We start from the raw sequence: 18,285 nt of genomic DNA on the forward strand, positions 1-18,285 counted from the left end.
TTAAAGTATGTAAGAGAGAGAGTGAAATATTATTGGAGTTATTCTATATATGTTGAAAAGGATATATATATATATATGACCATATAACGTTGTATAAGATTGAATATTTAAGATTTAGTATTAAAATATAGTGGAAATTTATGAATTGTTCAAGAAGAGTGATTAAGGGAGGACACCATTTCATGTATGATAATAAGTACTGTGTTGTGAAATTTTGATATTATGAATAATGATGAATGTGTAAATAATCCCTGTACAAATGGTAAATAAATCTAGTTTGTTTTATCATGAGCTTTATGTGTGATATTGACACCAAGCATTAACTGTAAGTCACGGGAACTATCCAAGTTAGGGAAGCTAATATAAGGAGAAAAAATAATAAAATAAAGTCCTCAGTACTTGGATCTTCTGATGAGCAAAAAGGATAAAATTAAGGGAATAATATATTATGCAGCAGGTAGCGTGTGGGCCTTGGAAGGGAAGTGAGGACCCCCCCTGTTTAAAGGACTAAAGAAAATAACAACAACAGCCTTTATGGTTCCAAGGAAAAGGGGGAAAGAAATAGCTAAGGGATAGATTAAAATAAGGTCCAAAATAAAGATAACCTCTAAAATAATAATAAGAAAATATATAAATATAAGAAAAAGAATAATCATAAAAAATATCCCCCCCACAACATCACCGGTGGATCCCACTGTATAGAATTTAAATAATGTCTCAGACCACCCTTCCCTTTACCCTTGATGGCCGTTACGTTCTTGAGTAAATCCTACTTCAGTGCACTGTTATCACTGCCACCTAGTGATTCCTTTATCTGCAGATTCTTAATGCATGAAGAATCACTGCTGATAATCAAATCAAGAGTATTGCTCCCTCCAGTTGCCTCCCGAACATACTGATGTAGAAAACAATCATCCAATAAATCCACAAAAGCCCTGCTAGTGTGTGAGTAACCAGCCCCCAAAATCCAGTCAATATCTGGGAAATTAAAATCTCCCATTATAAGACTGTGATTTACTGGCCCACTCTATTTCCCTGTACAGTTTCTTATTATACTCATCAGAGTCATTAGGCCTATAGCACACTCCTACTCTCAATTTTGATCTCCCAATGCTTATGTCACACGAAACTGACTCGACACTGCACTGTCTAGCGATGTCGACTGGCTTCACTTCCTTGGATTTTATGTGTTTCTTAACTAATAGCATAACCCCTCCTCCCTTCCTATCCTGTCTATCCTTTCTGTAGACATTGTACTCCCCAAATTCCAGTTCTGCATTCCTTATATCTGTGTGACACCACGTCTCTGAAATCCCCACAATATCTGCCTTTGATGTTTTGAGCAATACCTCAAATTCATCAAATTTATTTACTAAACTCCTAGCATTGATGTACACGCAAGTATACATGCACTTGCTCTTCCTCTTAGCCACCCTAACACAACCCATGTGCTTATTTGTACCCCAATGATTCCCAGCAGTCTCTGAAATATTCTGCATCTTATTTTTGAGGCTGCGGCTCATTCCAATAGAAGCAGTGCAAGAATCACTTTCACCTCTGCCAGTGGCTACTGTTAATGTATTAGTCCTTTTACCCCCCCCCCAAGCTATCAGTTTTTCGACCCACCCAACACTGCCTCGATAGCATCAGCAAACATTCTTGCACCCTTTCTATTTAAGTGTATCCCATCCCTGTAGAAGCAATCTCTCCTGTTAACAAGTACAGTCCAGGCTGAAAAAAAAATTCTACCCCTTGAGCCTTGCACAATCCTTCCAGGGCCGAATTGATCGACAGGGCTCTCATCATATACTCCCTCCTATCGTGTCTGGGCAGAATTGCAGACACTTTTTTCAACAGTGACCTGTACTTGTTAAAGTACTCAAGGTGTGCTTGACTATTGCCTTATACAAATGGAACAATCACCTCCTCATCCTTGCTAGGAAAATTCCTGTATATCATTGATATACAGGAGTATTTTCTCCTAACTTTGTCGATGGTATCAGCAAATATTCTAGCACCCCATCTATTTCAGTGTATCCCATCCCTTTAGAAGCTGTCTCTCCTGTTAATAAATACATACTACGTTGAGTAAATTTCTACCCTATGAGCCTTGCAATCTCTGCAGGGTTGAATTAATTAACAAGGCTCTCAACGTGTAACCCCTCCTATCATCTGTGCAAAACTTCATATACTGTACTACTGTACTGTACTTTCAAATTTAATCGCAATTCCCGAAATTCTCCTCAACTTTGCTCTGTACTATTTTAATACCAACGTGTACAACAATAATACTTTTAGTGCCCTTAAAAGATGATATATGCTGTACAACGACATACTTTTGTTCCTGGCAGGCATAAGACCCTTGTCCTTATGACCGCCGATCCTTTTTTCACAATATTTCCCATTTCCCTAAAAATAGAATCACTGAGAAGAACTACCTCCTTGAAACCAGCGAATTCTGCCTTTGGAATTGCCACTGTTGCTTGATTTACAAACGTATGCTCTGGAGTTGAGTTGGAAAGCAGAGAGCTTGATAGGGAGCCCCATTTTAATTCCTTCCATGGCGTCCGCTCTATTCTTCAAGCTTTCGTATATGCTCATCAGAATCTTGGACATCATGCCTTGGCTATATGATGTCCATTTCAGATAGTTGCGCAACCATCGCACAAGTAACACATTTTGTAAAGCCGCAATTCTTTGGAGAACCACCCAGAGCCACAGCACTCTCGCAAACACTACCAGCATCTTGACTTGAATACAATACGAATAAAGTTAACCATAAAACCAACAAGTTATCATTCTAATAATCTTTTACGTCATGTATGGCTGTCAATAACCATACCTTTTTAATCTTAAGTTCTAATGTAATCATGGATTGAATAAATTCATTGCTATATTATTTTAAAACTTTTATTTCTTCACAAAACAACTTTTAAACAAGATAAAAGAATACAAAACAGGTATGACATCAGGTCTGGCAGGTCACAGCGATGGATCAACCATGGAAACTCTCTCAGATGCATTAAGTAAACGTATATACACGTACAAGTTCTGATCTATTCTTGCCATAATACTTGTACAAATCCAGTCTCATCTTAGAAGTGAAAATAAATAACTGTTTTCAGTGCTGATCAAACAGATCAAGCTGAAACATTGCAATCTCTTCCTTTGTAATAATACGAGAAATTATCGTACATATAAAAGTAAATTAAAAAGTTCCTATTTACAAAACTTAAATACAAAATGTCATTGAATTGATCTAAGTATGTACAGATCGCTTTAATTGGTACAAATACACAATTCATGTCTTCATATCCCATCTCAAATGTTCGAAAATGTATTCCTTATTTATGTTTATTTTAAAATTAAGATTAAATCACTCAAATAACACTTTTAGTACTTTTCTTTTACATTAAAGATTTAGTGAAACTTTAATCTCCAAAAAAATTAACCTCATGATAGTCCCAACTTGAAAAGCGATTATTTCATATCATTTGCACATTGTAATCAATCCCACACTGTATGTAAGATGCCCAACATCATCCCAACAGAGTCTACCACATAAATATTGCATTGAAACCACAAGATTGCACTTCGTCTTCCTACAAGTGTCATATAAATAAGTGTGAATCCGTGCTTGAGGTAATTTCATGACAAGTCTTTGAATAGCGATGTCTGTTCACGCGACAACAAAAGATGGTTGCGCAGCACTCAATATACGTCAGTACTTCTGGTTCTAAAAGACATGCTGTGCGTTAGGGGTTCTCTCTCTTCAGCTGTCCCATCTTCCTTCCTGTGTATCCGTCTCCATACAATATAGCCTGCCAGTGCTGCCATCTATTAAAGATAGAAAATACTACATTAAGAGATTTTACCTTTCTCAACTTTGGTGCTTCTTACAGGTCCGAAAATTGACAAATGCAACGTATTGTAATACTTTGGGATATCCAAGAAACAGAAAAAAAGTGGAGCTTTACATTGCAACTTACCAGGATCAAATCCAGAATTAAAAGAACCACTGTGCCCATGGAGTATCCCAGATGTTCCAACAGCCATCCACCAACAGAAGGTCCGATAAAGCAGCTATAAAATGGAATTGGGATTCAATAATTGAAGTAGTTTATAAATGGTAAAAGGCGGCTTTAAAAGCAAACTATACTGAAGAATATAATTACTAAAGAACACTAAAATCTTTAAAAACTTACCCAATTGAGTTTGCAGAGGCAAACATGGCAGATACCATGCCATACGTTGTTAGGTCATCGGGAAAGCCTCTCTTTCTGAATTAAAAAAATAGTTTTAAATTAGATATTTGACAGCTTTTCATAAATAGTCTATTCAGAGCTAGAAAAAGTGGAGCATTTTTCTATCCAATACTAGATGAACATTTTATTAATCATAAAAGTTAATTATCTTATAATCAAAGTCTTAAACTCTCCACTATGGAAGATTTGTCTCTTAGCGCTAACTTCGATGTAATCTGTTTAAATAAAACTTGGCTATCCGACGATAGCTGCGACTTATGATTTATTTTCTTTCTGGCCATGACTTTTTCTTCAGTTGCAGGCCTTGTGGTTCAGGTGGAGGGACAGCTACTTTGATTAAATCTTTCTGGATTGTTTGTAATAAAATCCACTCCGTTTTTAATTGAATAGAAGCAATTTCCAATGAGATAAAGTGAGAAGAGTTTAAGGAGTCTTAACTTGTCTGCGATTATTAGCTTTCCCAATCAAAGGCTAGATGGATTCAAGAACATTAATATATCAAAGCGTGTTATCAGTGATATTTCCTTTGACTTTAAATCATCTTTCCATTATCTTAAGTTGTTGAAAAATACGTTCCTTTTTCTCACGTATCTGAGAAGTTCTCTAAGAAAGAAAGCAGGAAGACTTTCTCTACTAAATTCACAAATATCTGTCTGTTATTCCCAATGGAGTTTGCTTCCTTTTGCACTTGTTGAACTTTCAACTGAATGAACTATTATTATCCATCTCTTCGATCTCAAAACTTTTCGGATTCTACACTTGTCAAATGGGTTTAAAATAAAAAAAAAGTGTTCAACGAAAAACCAACTTAAAACTCCCACACTTAAATCATGTCGCGAATATTTTCAAAGCAACAGTATGTTCGTGAAAGCTTTGTATGTTTTAAAAAATTAACTTCTAATCTTAATTTAAAGCTCCACTATAACAAAGATTTTTCCTTCAAGTGAACTAAATTCACTGCCATCAGAGACCCTTGAAGTTTGATATTTCTGTTGATAAAAACTGATTTTAAAAGATGCTCCATAATTGTTTACGTATGATTCGAAATTGCTGGTGAGGCCTTTATCCTCCAGTGGATTGAAAATGGCTGATGATGATGATTCGAAAAATTTGGTCCATCTCCCATTCTTTGGATACTATCGATAAATTCCTTCTTTTTGCAGGCTCTTTCTAAATCCTAAAAAGCCTACCCATTTCTCTATAACTATGAAATCTCTTCCATTCAAGCTTTCTTCTGTCATTGGAACACTAATTCAAAAGGATCCAGTACATGAAGACCTGGGTACGTATTTTGATTCTAAGCTCACTTTTAACTCTTAAGTATGCTTCAAGCATTAAGCAAAATCTTATATTTTCAATTGAGTCACGACAAAACTCACTTCCATCTAGTCTTGTTTTATAGATCAGTCATTTGGTCAACCACTGCAAAATTCAAATCTTTCTCTTCTGTCTGAGGAATTTCACGTTTCAAAATGGGTTAACATTAAACCCTGAAACTTGTTTACCTTTTCCAGATCATAAATCTATAACTCTTAACTATATTCCTGTATCAAAACTGTTCTTGATTCACTGAAGCCTCGTACAACTTCATTTCTTCAGCATCCATACACCTTGGGATAAAATTGATAAAGCTCCTCTGAAAAATATTGGATCCAAATGTTCTCCGTTAAACACAGAATCAAAATATTGAATATTTTGAATTGAAAGAACCAATCATTGCCCACTTTGGACAATAATTGATTCTCAACAGTAATTAAAATACTTAATTTTAAATAAGTATAAGAAAATCTGATTCCGTTGATTAACTTACATGGTATTTCGTAATGCCCCTATGAAAGAGCTCACTACTTTAGAAGCAATGCCAAATCCAATTACCACAAGCGCAACTATAACAGTCCACAGTTCCCTGTAAAAATAGAAGAGTCGCATGAAGTTCACTACTTCTAATCAAATAATTCCAATAAAGAAACAACGTGACTGATGTCATAGATAATTAATATTACAACATAATAAAGGGTTTTAAAACCACTTACGCTTTGAAAGGAATAAATGGAGCAGGTCCAATAAGTAACAACCCTATGCAGGACAGGATGTAGCCAATAACGCCAAGAACGTGAGTGTCTACCTGCAAATTAAAAACGGACTTAAAATGTAGTCGCATACTAGTAAGATGGTCTCTGAGTTATTTTAAAACGCTTAAAAAAATAGATGTTAAATTAGAAGATTTATTGAGTAAAGAATTTAATGTGTTCAAATGGGGGTAAAAATTTGTACAGTAAAGAACTTTCTTCCCTCTACACACTGTAGTTTCTTGATGGCAGGATTCAGAATCCAGAAACGTAGCTAACTGTTAATACCGATGTATTGTGTAGGAGTTTGATTCACGAATTCCCAATCCAGTTGAACACCTGTCGAATGAGCTCTCTGGAGTAGAGATCCGCAACTATAGGAAGGAATTGGATCATGGACCAGCAACGTCCCTATGGCACGCTTTAAACAACTTGAGGCCGACCGAGCAATGACAAATTCTGGTTGCTCTGAGAGCTAAAGGGGATTTACTCGCTAATGGTTAGTGTACTTAATAAAGTGGCCAATCAGTGTGCACTTGTTAGAAGTACAAAAACTTTTACTCTGTCCTTAAAAGTAAGTAATGTCAGTGACATTATCCCATTAAGTAAATCTTTATATAAAAGCGGAAATATATTCAAACTTTAGCTCAAGGAGGCCAGAATGTGGAGTTAAAACGAAGGGTTAACAGGAAGACATGGGAGGCTCTTTGCATGCCTATCTAGTTATTTAATCTTAATGAAGTTCTCGTTCACTTTTAATTAAAAGAAATAAACACTAATAAATCATAGAAATGAATATCAAGCGAAATTAAACCAACGGATTACCATGTGAGGAGTTTTCTTGTACACAAGTTCTTGTTTGATTCATAAGGCAGCGTATAATTTTAGAACAAAGTGTATTAAATGTCCGAATATTTAAAAAACTTAGACCATGTTTACCATCTTATTAAAGTAAAAAAAATTACGCAAAAATAGAATACCTACCCCATGATCACAAAGCCAACCAAAGAACGAAGTAGTTACAGCATAAACCGTTCCAGTAATGATGAAAACGCATCCAACTAGAAATGCAGACAGGTTGAACTGAAATACGAATTAGACCGCCATTAGGTTTTCTTTTAAAAGCCATTAAAGGAGAATCTTACAGAAGTTAAATAACTTATTCAACCAATTTGTTTTAAAGAATTTCTTACTGCATACCTGACGAAGATGAGGCTCCAACGTAGCAGCATTAAAACCGATAAATATCATAGCAGTAATAATAGCACACGCGTCCATGATGATTCCGTAATCCCACAAGAATTTCTTCATGTCTCCTGATGCCGATTCTTCTGGAATCTCTGAAATCAAGGAGTTGTACTTTAATGTAAGCATTGGAGCTGCCATCATGCTGCAATAGAGCGCTGATGGGCACGAAGCTGGTGGAAAATACCAAATTCGCGCATAGAAACATGGATTAGATTTATCTTACCTATTTCAGGAAGAAGAATTATCGACAGCAACGTTCCAGCCATGAGCAGGCCTCCTAAAGCAGCGAAAGGAACTACAAATCCTCCAGTCTGAAAGAATAAAAAACAGTTTATTAATATCTAAAAATAATTAGTGTTATTAATGGTAGGGTGGTGGGTTTAAGCACGTGCCACAAAAGTTTTACGTGAATCGGACAGAAGAAAAATTCACCAATTCGATTTAAAAGATTTGGGGTGGGAGTAAACTGAATTTTGGTGTCAGTGCTCTTATCGGGAAAAAGAAAAAAAAAAAAAAAAAAAAACTTACCTCGTACAATGCACCTCCCACTGTCGGTCCAACTATAAGTCCAAAGCCAAAGAAAGTCTGCAGAATTGACTGGAATTTAAAATAATGGAATTACGTTCTCCTGAAAACATATTTAAGATTTTATGAAAATATTAAGTTTCTTTATTAACGTAATAAAATAAATTGGGAGTTTAAAGATACACTACGATTTAAGGAAAAAACTGGTCCAATGATGCAAGATATCTTCATCATCAGCCAAAATAAAAAAATCTTCCCATTCACTTCAAAAGTTTTAGTTCTGCCTTGAACTTAAGTTGCTGACCTCAACTACAAAAGATGGAAGTTTGATCCAACGATTAACCACCCGTTTGCTAAAGGCAAATTTCCGCACATCTATTCTACAACTATTTTTCCTCAATTCAAACTTATGGCTCCTCAGGTGATAAATCTGAGCAGGAGGAAGAATCCATCAGCATTTAGCTTGCTCAATGCCATTAAAGGCGTTATACACCTCAATCAGATTACCTCGAATGTGCCTAATCTCCAGACGCTGCAATTTGCAGAACTTAAGCTTTTCTTGGTAACAGCAACAATTTGTTCTATTCACCAATCTCGTTGTCCTTCTCTGTACTCGTTCCAGAAGCTCTAAATCCTTCCTAAAGTTTCTATTTTAAAGTCTGCATTTCTTTCATCATTCTGTACAGTTCATTACTATAAAAAATACAAAATTCACACTACCATGGATTGTTCTCATATACGAGATGTCTTCAAATCTCCCAAGATTCTAGACTATCCAAAGGAGAGAAATCAGATTAATTATTGACCCATCTCAAGCAAACCTCTGCATTCTGTACCACAGATGTTCATTTTATATTGCATGCTTTGTCTACAGATACTATCCAAGGGCACGCTTCTTCAGAATTGGAATTTGTAATTCAACATTTTTCTCCAAAACCAGTAAGAACACATACCTAAATTAGTCCACATCCATTCACAATTGAACGGATGTGGATTAGTTTAGCCATTCAACTTTTCCCCTCTTCTACTTATGTTTTCTGAAACACTCTTCTTGGGCATGTATTTTTACACTGTTAGACTTTAATTTATCAGGAAATAAATAAGGCTTGTTCCAAAGAACAATGAAAAAAAGAAACATCCAGATTGGAATTTTGCAGTAACAGACTACTTTCAGTATCCATCCTTACATGATTAAAGGTATCACACTATTATAACAAAAACAGAAAATACTTACGAACATAACAGCAACTCTTCCTTTAAATTCGGCTGCAGTGATCGAGAAACTTGCAGTTAAGATGGCTGCGGCACCAAACCCTTGTACAATTCGAACGGCTAAAGCCAACGCTACAAATGGAACCCCATCAGGTGCGTGGTCCAAAAACCTACAAGTAGATTAAAAGAAACATGAAAGCGAGTGGGAATTGATATGCCAACAAAACAATGAAAGATTAAAGAATCAAAACCCAGATCTCAGTCAAATTAAACACTTTTGAGTCAAACTGTAAAGGAGTGTTCGTCAATACAATCCGCTGCTCATTTCTTTCCAGCAAATGAGTACAATTTGTTACATGAATGGCCCAACAGCGAATTTAGCACTTTCTTGACTCGAGTCATGGCAGTCATTCGAGCCATCAGCAGTCTAAAACACCATTTGCTCATGGTCCTTCATTACCGAATAAAGTGGCCAGGTAGTGTATTTTGGGGGAGTAATAGGACTTCTTTTGATGATCAAAGAGCAGTTTATCTCAAGAGGTTTGATCAGTGAGATTTTCTATTGGTATTTTCAATAGGACAGACTTCCAGAGTACAGGAAACTTATCCCTTCAAGAGGGATAAGCTTTTGTTATAAATGCCTTAAGGGTATTGAGGCTTCTTGTCCATAATCTTTTGAGTATCACCTGTCTGGTCAAGTGCTAGACATTTCATGGGTCCGATTCTCGGAAGTATTCAGCTAAAGCATGTGAGTTTTCTTTAGAGTCTAGTATCCATTTGTATTGCATTTTTTACTCCTTCAGCTATGCTTTGGAACAATGCTTCCACCTGATGGACAACTATGGAACTTTGATAAATTCGATTGGAATTTAATGCGCACCGAGATTGCGTAATGGCGATAAAGTAGATGATAAGAAATCTATTGTAACCGATAAGCTTGAAGGTTGAATGATAAAACGCTGTCCAAGTCAAGTATTTTGTAAATCAATCCTTACGTAAGATATGAATTAATAGTCAAACGTTGCAAAAAATTGAAAATATTATTTTGAGGATTACGTTTTCACTTACCCAAACAGAATGCTCGTTGCTCCAGTTACAAATATGCCAGCTGTCACCATAAACTTGGTGCTGACGTAAGCAATCTGCAAAAACAGAAATTGGAACCGAGTTTCAGAAATTTAAAAAAAAACTCACTGTTTACGTATTTTCATCTACAATCGGTTATGACCGCATTGCTAAAATGGTTAAAATAACTTCACTTACCAGTTTTCCATACACTGGAGACATGATGATGACCACAAATTCAAAAATCCCAAAGATGAATCCATATTCTGTCGGTGTTGCTCCTTTCTTCTCAGCCTGAAAGCATGATTTTAAATTCACTCATTACAGTATAGCAAAGTGGGCTTGTCTTAAAAAAAATAAAAATATTTTAACCTATAGAAGAGCTCGTGAGATTGTTAATCGCCTTCAACTTACCGTCTGGGGAAAAAATGGTGCCAAAATCGAAATGCAGGCTGCAATCCAAAACTGGGCGTAACTGAGAATAACCAATACCATCAACTGCTTAAAAGTGATTTTTGAACGTACTGGAGTTTGTTTCTCCTCTGAAGCCTTAGCTTCCTTTTCTTTTTCGCGGTTGTATGGAATTCTGATGCTGTGAGAATGAGTTTCCGTGGATTTTTCATAACTTTTCCCGCTCTCTAGGTCTTCTACTGTCATGGTGAAGTTGTTCTAATAAATAAAAAACATTCTTTGAGAATTGGATACTAGAAAAGGCTAATGACACAATGATAGAACCTTGTATCGAATAAAGATCAGTCACAATTCACAATTTCCACCAGTTAGAAATTTTTCATAAACCTGCAACAGGACTATGACTGTAGGTAATTTTGACCACGGGATCCTTGCCTTATACTGGACACAATTGCACCATTTTGTGCAAGGTTTTTAAGCTGTTGTCCACAGGGTATCGACATTCAATTTTATTTATTTATATTATTTCTCTTTAACAATTTTCTTTTGTTAGTTCAGGCTATTCAATTATAGCAAGAATGTGAGAAGTGTCTGCTACCTGCAATCATAATCCTGTTGAAAAAAAATATCGCAATCATAATCTTTAGTTTTAAAAAAAAAAGGTGTTGCCCTATTTATTATTAGATAGATATACAACTTGAGTTTCAGGTACAACTTAGACCGTATTGCGCAGTACGTACGATGCGTGGCAATAAAGTTCAAGGACTGGTGTTGTTGCGTTCATGTTTGATGATTGAAAATAAACGCAAGTGGTATTTTGTAGTTCAAACTTGTTTCTACAGATGATAGTACAGAGATGATCCAATAAGTGGGGGTCCGTGAAATGAGGACAGTTCCAAAAGTTCAGGAAATTGTGGTAATAGTCCTTTGACCCTTAGAATGGTGACTGATATGATGGCCAAGATGACGATTCGTCAAATTCGCACGAAGATTTAGGGAAAAGTACCCCACAGCCTCACGTATGAGCCGAAGCAGTGAATAGTATCATCATGCAAAGACTTCATCCAAACTTGTCAAGGCAACTAATTTCTTCGACTGTACTGTCACTGGAGATGAGTGTTGGGCGTTTAAGTACAACCCACAGACTGAGCGTAAGCGCATGCAGTGGACTTCAAAATCATCACCAAGGCAAAAAATGTTTCGTTCACAAGAGTTCAGGATCGAGACAATGCTGACCAAGCTTTTCGACAAACGGTATGATTCACGAGGAATTTGAACCATAAAACAAAAAGAAAGGCATCAAATCATGTGGCGAGTTTTTCGTCATCCATTTTATGTAATCTAACCTTACTAAATAAGAATAGGTTCTGACTAGATTAACTTTTTTTTTTATTTGTACATATGAAAAAATCTTTGTGGAAAACAGTGGGCGTTAATGAGCTGAAAAGGACATTGACAGACCAGCTTCAACAGAGTCGATCCTTTTACCACATTGCACATGCAATTTGAAAAGAAAGATGCATAAATAAAGAAAATGGATACAGAGACTAATGTATATTTACTTCCCAGTGCTTGTTTAATAAGTTATGTAAACCAAATCAAACTTGACCTAACGAACTATCTTTCTTTAACCCATTTTAAGTACAGTAATCCAACATGAAATTTCGTAAATTAAGAACTCACTGCTGATCCTATTTTAGGTAACCTATTCTTATTTAGTAAGGTTAGCCAAATTTTTAGTTTAACATGGCCATTTTTATGTAAAAAAATAATGTGTTAAAGAATCCGGAGTTGAAGTGGGAGCGTGGCATTATGCAACCATCAGAACATGAAGAAACCAAAAACATTTTTATCGAACATCTCAACTCATCTTAATCTACAGAAGGAGCTGTGACCCTGTTTTTAAGGTGAAATGCTCCTGGTTACACAATGATTTATCAGTTAAGGGTCATTCGTGTTTCTTCTTTCTATAGGACGTAGTATGAGGTGAGAATCGCATATCTAGATGATATGAACAGCAGCAACAATGGCTAGAACATCTACTGTATCCATGACATTATTCCCTTAATTTCAAGGGAAAACAGTTGCCCTTATAATTATTCATTTCTTGGGTCATTATCTCTGGGTTGGTTGGTTGCTAACTATTTCACAATACACGTGTTGCGCTTATCAAATGAAAGCGAAATCGGCTGATAGAAAGCCTGCGAACAATTGTTAGATAATTTCTATCTTTCTTCCTGATCTCGATAGGTAAACATGGCCCATTATCTTTTGAATTTAAATCAGTGACTGAAGTCAAGGAAACGGTGGTTCCGCACGAGGACTTAAACTGCTCGGAAATATTCAAAGGGATTTATCCTGAAGGTCAAAAAGTCCTCTCCGATCTCATCGCACTCGCGGTAGTGCAGTTGGTAGAATCGCCGTCCTCCCCACACCGGGTAGAAAAGATTTCAGTTCGAGTGCAGTCGATGAGAAGAATTTGAGCCTTTTTCACAACATGGCCAAGTCAGTTGGTCTCAGACGAGGATAGAATGGTTTCCTCTCCCGGAAACTCGGGTTTTTCGTCCAGCAAACATAAAATCGACCTCAGAACACGAAATTTACAGACAGCAAAATTAGCAATATGGTCTTGGTCACTGATGCTCCTAAAACCCTTCTCATCCCATATTGCAGCTGGTCCGAATAACAGGAAAGAGCCATTGGAAGATTAGCGCGTTGCTTGAAGGACAGCGGATGATCATAAATGGGTATTCTTCAGAATGGACTGCAGTTGCAAGTGGAGTCCCTTAGAGATCAACGCTAAGGCCTCTCCCGTTTTTTTTTTTTTTTTTTTTTTTATCTTCCTATACGATATTGATGAGGGAATACAAGGGAACATGTCAAAGTTTACTATCTGACATAATAAATGTTGGGAGAGTGATTAACAAAGGGCATCAGGCTGTGCTACTTCACAAGGATTCCGACAGATAGCAAATATGACCTGGGAAACAGCAGTTAAGGTTTAATGGAACCAAATGTAAATTATTGCATTTGACCAGAACAGAACCCCAGGAGTAGTTTATAGACTGGTAGAATGAATTAAAGGATGTCCAAGATTAGAAAGATTTTGGAATTATGATACAGGTCAACAAAATACAGCGTAAGCAGGCAACAAGAAGATAAAGATTTATCGAAATTTTTTTAAGTAGAGAGAAGGAAGCTGTCCCTTTCTGTTAAACTATGGCATGACCACACTTGGAATATTGCATCAAGGACTGAAGGCTTAATCTAAACAAAGATATAGAATTTCTATATATTCTATAGAAAATTTGTCTTATATACTATACTTTCTTTTCTCTATCTTTCTTCTAAACGGCTCGAGCCCAAAAACTTTAAGGGGATTTGATTAAAGTGTGTTATGCCTGAGTGGGGGAGTTAGTAAAATTAATGTATAAGGAATACTCTCCCTGGTGAGCGGGGCAGTAATCAAAAGGCACAACTATAAAACCTTAGGGAAAAACAAGACTAGACCTTGTGAAGTTTACCTTCCAGCAGCTTGTTACAGAAAGCTAGAATAATTTGCCTGCTAGAATGGCAGAGAGTTTGAGGGAAGGGGTGGGGAATAAATTCCGGACAAATTGGCCCAGTCCTTTTTTGACGATGGTAATTAGTTATATTTTATGGCAGACGCAGAAAAAGTTATCCTCCTTGTGTCATTATGCTATATTAATTAGTGTTCTTCAATACAAGGTCGGACAAAAATCATGAGTGATTAGACCCGCTTTCATATGAATGGGATGTAAACAGACAAAAATTTTAAATATTGGGCAGGTGAAGATCTACATAACCTTCGTGAACAACTACTTCTCAGCCAAAAAAGTTAGTTTTGTGGAGGTGGGGGGAGGTGTCTGTTTACGACACCATCAACCCATTTTATGAAAATGCTAATGGTTGATCTGTCACAGTAAATTCAGCCTTATATGTAAAAATGCTGCAAGAATTTTCAAGACGGATCTTCAACAGAAAGGAGTCAACTTACGAAATGTCTGCATTCAACAGAAAGGTGATACGGCACATCCACAAAACTTTCCATGGATAATTTAAAAGAAAAAAAAAATTACAAATCACATTGTAACGGTTTGGTAAATAAATTGACCATCACGATTCCCAGACTCATCTGTTTGCGATTTCATTTTTATGGAGTTTCTTAAAATCCAGAGTCTATGTAAACCATCTATGGATACTTCAGCAATTAAAACAAAAAACATTCGTGATGAAATTTTAACAGAACCATGGATACTGGGAGGGAAAATACGAGTAGAAGACTGTGTTCGCAACGGTGGTAACCATTTCAGAGACATCATTTTCAAACACTGAAGAGCATCATAAATGCTTTGATGTATACACAAATGAACTAAAACATTATGACCACCTACCTAATAGCGTGTTGGGCCGCCTTTCAACGTGATAATCGCTTGCATCCGGCGTGGCATCGGCTCTACGAAACCCCGAAGTTGTCCTTAGGCATCCTGGATACCAACCGAATAAAAAGACTTCCAGAGTTCGGCAACCTGACACCCGTTGTGGCCTGGCAAATGATGCATTAAACCGCATCCGACAAATATTCGATGCGATTGATGTTGGGGCAATTTGACAATCAGGGGGGCACACTAAATGCTCGGATATGATCCTCGAGCTATTTCTATACAATGAAGGCCTTGTGACATGGAGAGTTGTCTAGTTGAAAGAATCCAGTACCATCTGGATACACTGTCATCGTGTTGAGCAAAACCTGGTCCGAAACAAATGCTGCGGTAGAATCTGGTGGTGAGGGTGTGTTCAGTGGGGATGAGGGAGCCTAGCGATGTCCATGATACCACATGGTTGTAGTATGTCGTTAATTGAGGGATCACGAGTCGTCTGTTGTCTGGGACAGCACGTGCTAACAGTCGTTTCCTTTGACTGTCAGATTATTCCCTCCACACCTTCACTACGGCTGTCCTTCAACACCCGCCATTGTCTGTGGTTGCTGAGATGGAGGAATAGGAAGCCCCCCCCCGTACTGTCTTTTCCAATATGCGCAACAGTTATTTCAATTTTAAAATGGGTAGTTGTTTTGTTCTTGACCCTGTATAACTGGATGAATTCCACGAAACTTCTGATAACTTGTTCGCTTTTAAACTCAAATATTTCTTTATCTGGCCCCTTTTCGATGAAAAAAATAATCTCATTCCAATTACCTGTTATCAGACCATGATCAACTGCGACATTGATGAAAATCTAGATCGAAATTCCTAGTAGTCTACTCTGATACTCAAGGTCAATATTATTGAATGTACTTCCTGGATGATTTCGATTGAAATCGTTCGGGAAAGTGCATAAGCCAACGGATTGAGGAGCAAGTGTCATGAAATTCCAATCATAGATCCATGAACTAGTGCTTTTTTCGCTATATTCTGGTCCTTCCATCAGCATGAAATATGAAGGATTCGCTAAACCAAGCGACGCTTCCAATTCTCCACGGTCTAGCGTTGGTGTTCGCGAGCACCCTATAACCGTCCCCCCACTTTTTTTTTTTTTTTTTTTTTGCAGTTTGTTGTTTCTACTCCAGTGTATTTTCCCCAGTGACTTTTGTCATTATATTACTACCTATTCCCATCTCATTTTTAAATGGCTGATTAACCTTTTTGTTTAAGATAGTTCGTTGAGCAGGCAAAGTTTGTTCTGCTGCTGAGCGAGACTGTTAATTATATAGGTTGGATCGTGCTGGTCGTCCTAATTTTGCAATTAAGTGTTCAGAGAATTTCTTTCCCACAGATTCTAATTACACTTTAATTCTTCACGGAAGTTCTAAAGCAATGAAAAAGTTCCATCAATGTAAATAGATCCAACGAACGTGACTATTCTACCGTTTCTCCAGGAAGGTGGACTGTAAATTAGCCTGATCTCGTGGTGGTTGAAAGATCTAACAGCCACTCCAGTTTGTTTTTAAAAGCACATATTAAACCAAAGAGAATTTATCATTAAGAGTGGTTCATAATTTATATCTATTCTATTAACATCCTAAGGGCAGACAACAAAGTTCGTGTTTTCTGTACTTCGTATATCGGTACTCAACCTCAGTCCACACATATCAGTTGTCAGCACCAAAAATGCGCTGAAGTTCCAAGGGGCATCGCCACTTAAAATTCCAGTACTACGATCTGTTAGAACCATAATCTTCAGAAAGTATAAAACAAAAGGAAACACTTTACAAAATAGGCAATCTTTAATGCTGGAGTCTAACGCATTGTTCGAAATATCTGATATGGACCCGAATCGGTTTTAAACGTTGGGTTAAATCGTTGGAAAACAGAAATAAACAGTCATATAGTGAAATCAGAGGACAAATTAATAATTTAAAATCCTCTTATAAAACGTACAGCAAATCTAACATAAATTATACGTTGCACAGTTCCAAAATAATGAAACAATAACATTCAATAAGTCCTATTATGCAAACTTACCTGAAATTAAGCCTAACTCTTACACACACTAGACCGGTCTCCTAACTTGGGCACACGATCGTAGATATAACCCTCCCCCGACAGCACGTTGTCAATGGAAGAATAAAAAATAGTGACGAAGTTCTTATGGACTCGTACAAGTGTTCAAAGCGCCCCCACCTCTCGAGCAATCTTTACCTTTGAGCCAATTGGTAGATAACAATAGAATGCAACATAGGCTGCAATAGAGTATTGTGTAAACAGCTAAACTCAGTGATAGATATCGGTGTCACAGCCAATAGGAAATCATAAATCGCAGAGAAAATAATTGATAAATATTGAACGTTGGTGATTGTTTTCTCGCTAAACGGAGTTGGGAAAATACTAGTAATTAATCGCCATTTTTGTAATTCACCATGACCTTTGTCTGTTAGAAGATAACTGGAGGCACAAAATAACTTCCTAGTATAGCGGTGAGCGTATTTTGATAATTTTCCAAAGTGAACTATGTTTGGTGCCATTTTCTAACGCCAACACCACCTGTCACTTGATTTACCTCTTTGAAGTTATTATTATTATTATTAAAATCAGTTTATTTCCCAAGAAACCTTGGGTTACCCCGGGACGGCTCGGTGCCAGAATGGTGTGAATATTTATAGACTAAGGTGCGAGGAACACAATGTACAATAAGCAAGAGTACATGCGTGCTCGACCCGAGACTTTTACAAGATTAAATATACAATAATGTACAAAATATATGATTGCATGAAGACAAAAAGTCTTTGTCATATATAAATAAGCAAGTTAAAAAAAAAACAATCTGTCATGTCCAGGAGCAGGTGAGTATTATAAGTTCATTACAATGGAGCATCAATTCGCCTCGTTATAAGCCATGCAAGCGTGGGGACATTTTTTGTCATGATGATATGTCTCCAGAGAGTGGTGCCCAGATTTGTTTGTAGAATAGATCTGGAGATAGGGGGTGGCCTACCACCCTCTTCATCCATCTAAGCAACCAATACTCTA

At 36.9% G+C, this 18,285-nt stretch overlaps 1 protein-coding gene across 1 annotated transcript in view; it reads right to left on the minus strand.

The window, feature by feature from the left end:
- The window catches only part of LOC150077757 (MFS-type transporter SLC18B1-like), a 35,399-nt gene extending 18,034 nt beyond the window's left edge, over window positions 1-17,365 (minus strand). The window contains exons 1-13 of the mRNA XM_090384352.1: window positions 17,281-17,365; window positions 10,799-11,053; window positions 10,583-10,678; window positions 10,388-10,461; window positions 9,342-9,489; window positions 8,111-8,179; window positions 7,806-7,893; window positions 7,535-7,674; window positions 7,315-7,417; window positions 6,299-6,386; window positions 6,076-6,171; window positions 4,206-4,280; window positions 3,990-4,083 (exon numbers count right to left, since the gene is read on the minus strand). Coding sequence (XP_090240478.1) covers window positions 3,990-4,083; window positions 4,206-4,280; window positions 6,076-6,171; window positions 6,299-6,386; window positions 7,315-7,417; window positions 7,535-7,674; window positions 7,806-7,893; window positions 8,111-8,179; window positions 9,342-9,489; window positions 10,388-10,461; window positions 10,583-10,678; window positions 10,799-11,041 — 1,314 coding nt within the window. The 5' untranslated portion in view covers window positions 11,042-11,053; window positions 17,281-17,365. The remainder of the gene's footprint in view (window positions 1-3,989; window positions 4,084-4,205; window positions 4,281-6,075; window positions 6,172-6,298; window positions 6,387-7,314; window positions 7,418-7,534; window positions 7,675-7,805; window positions 7,894-8,110; window positions 8,180-9,341; window positions 9,490-10,387; window positions 10,462-10,582; window positions 10,679-10,798; window positions 11,054-17,280) is intronic.
- Between the last annotated feature and the right edge of the window lie 920 nt (window positions 17,366-18,285).

This window comes from Mastigoproctus giganteus, chromosome 11 (genome assembly GCF_048544385.1).
Source record: "Mastigoproctus giganteus isolate SK-2022 chromosome 11, ASM4854438v1, whole genome shotgun sequence".
Taxonomy (NCBI): domain Eukaryota; kingdom Metazoa; phylum Arthropoda; class Arachnida; order Uropygi; family Thelyphonidae; genus Mastigoproctus; species Mastigoproctus giganteus.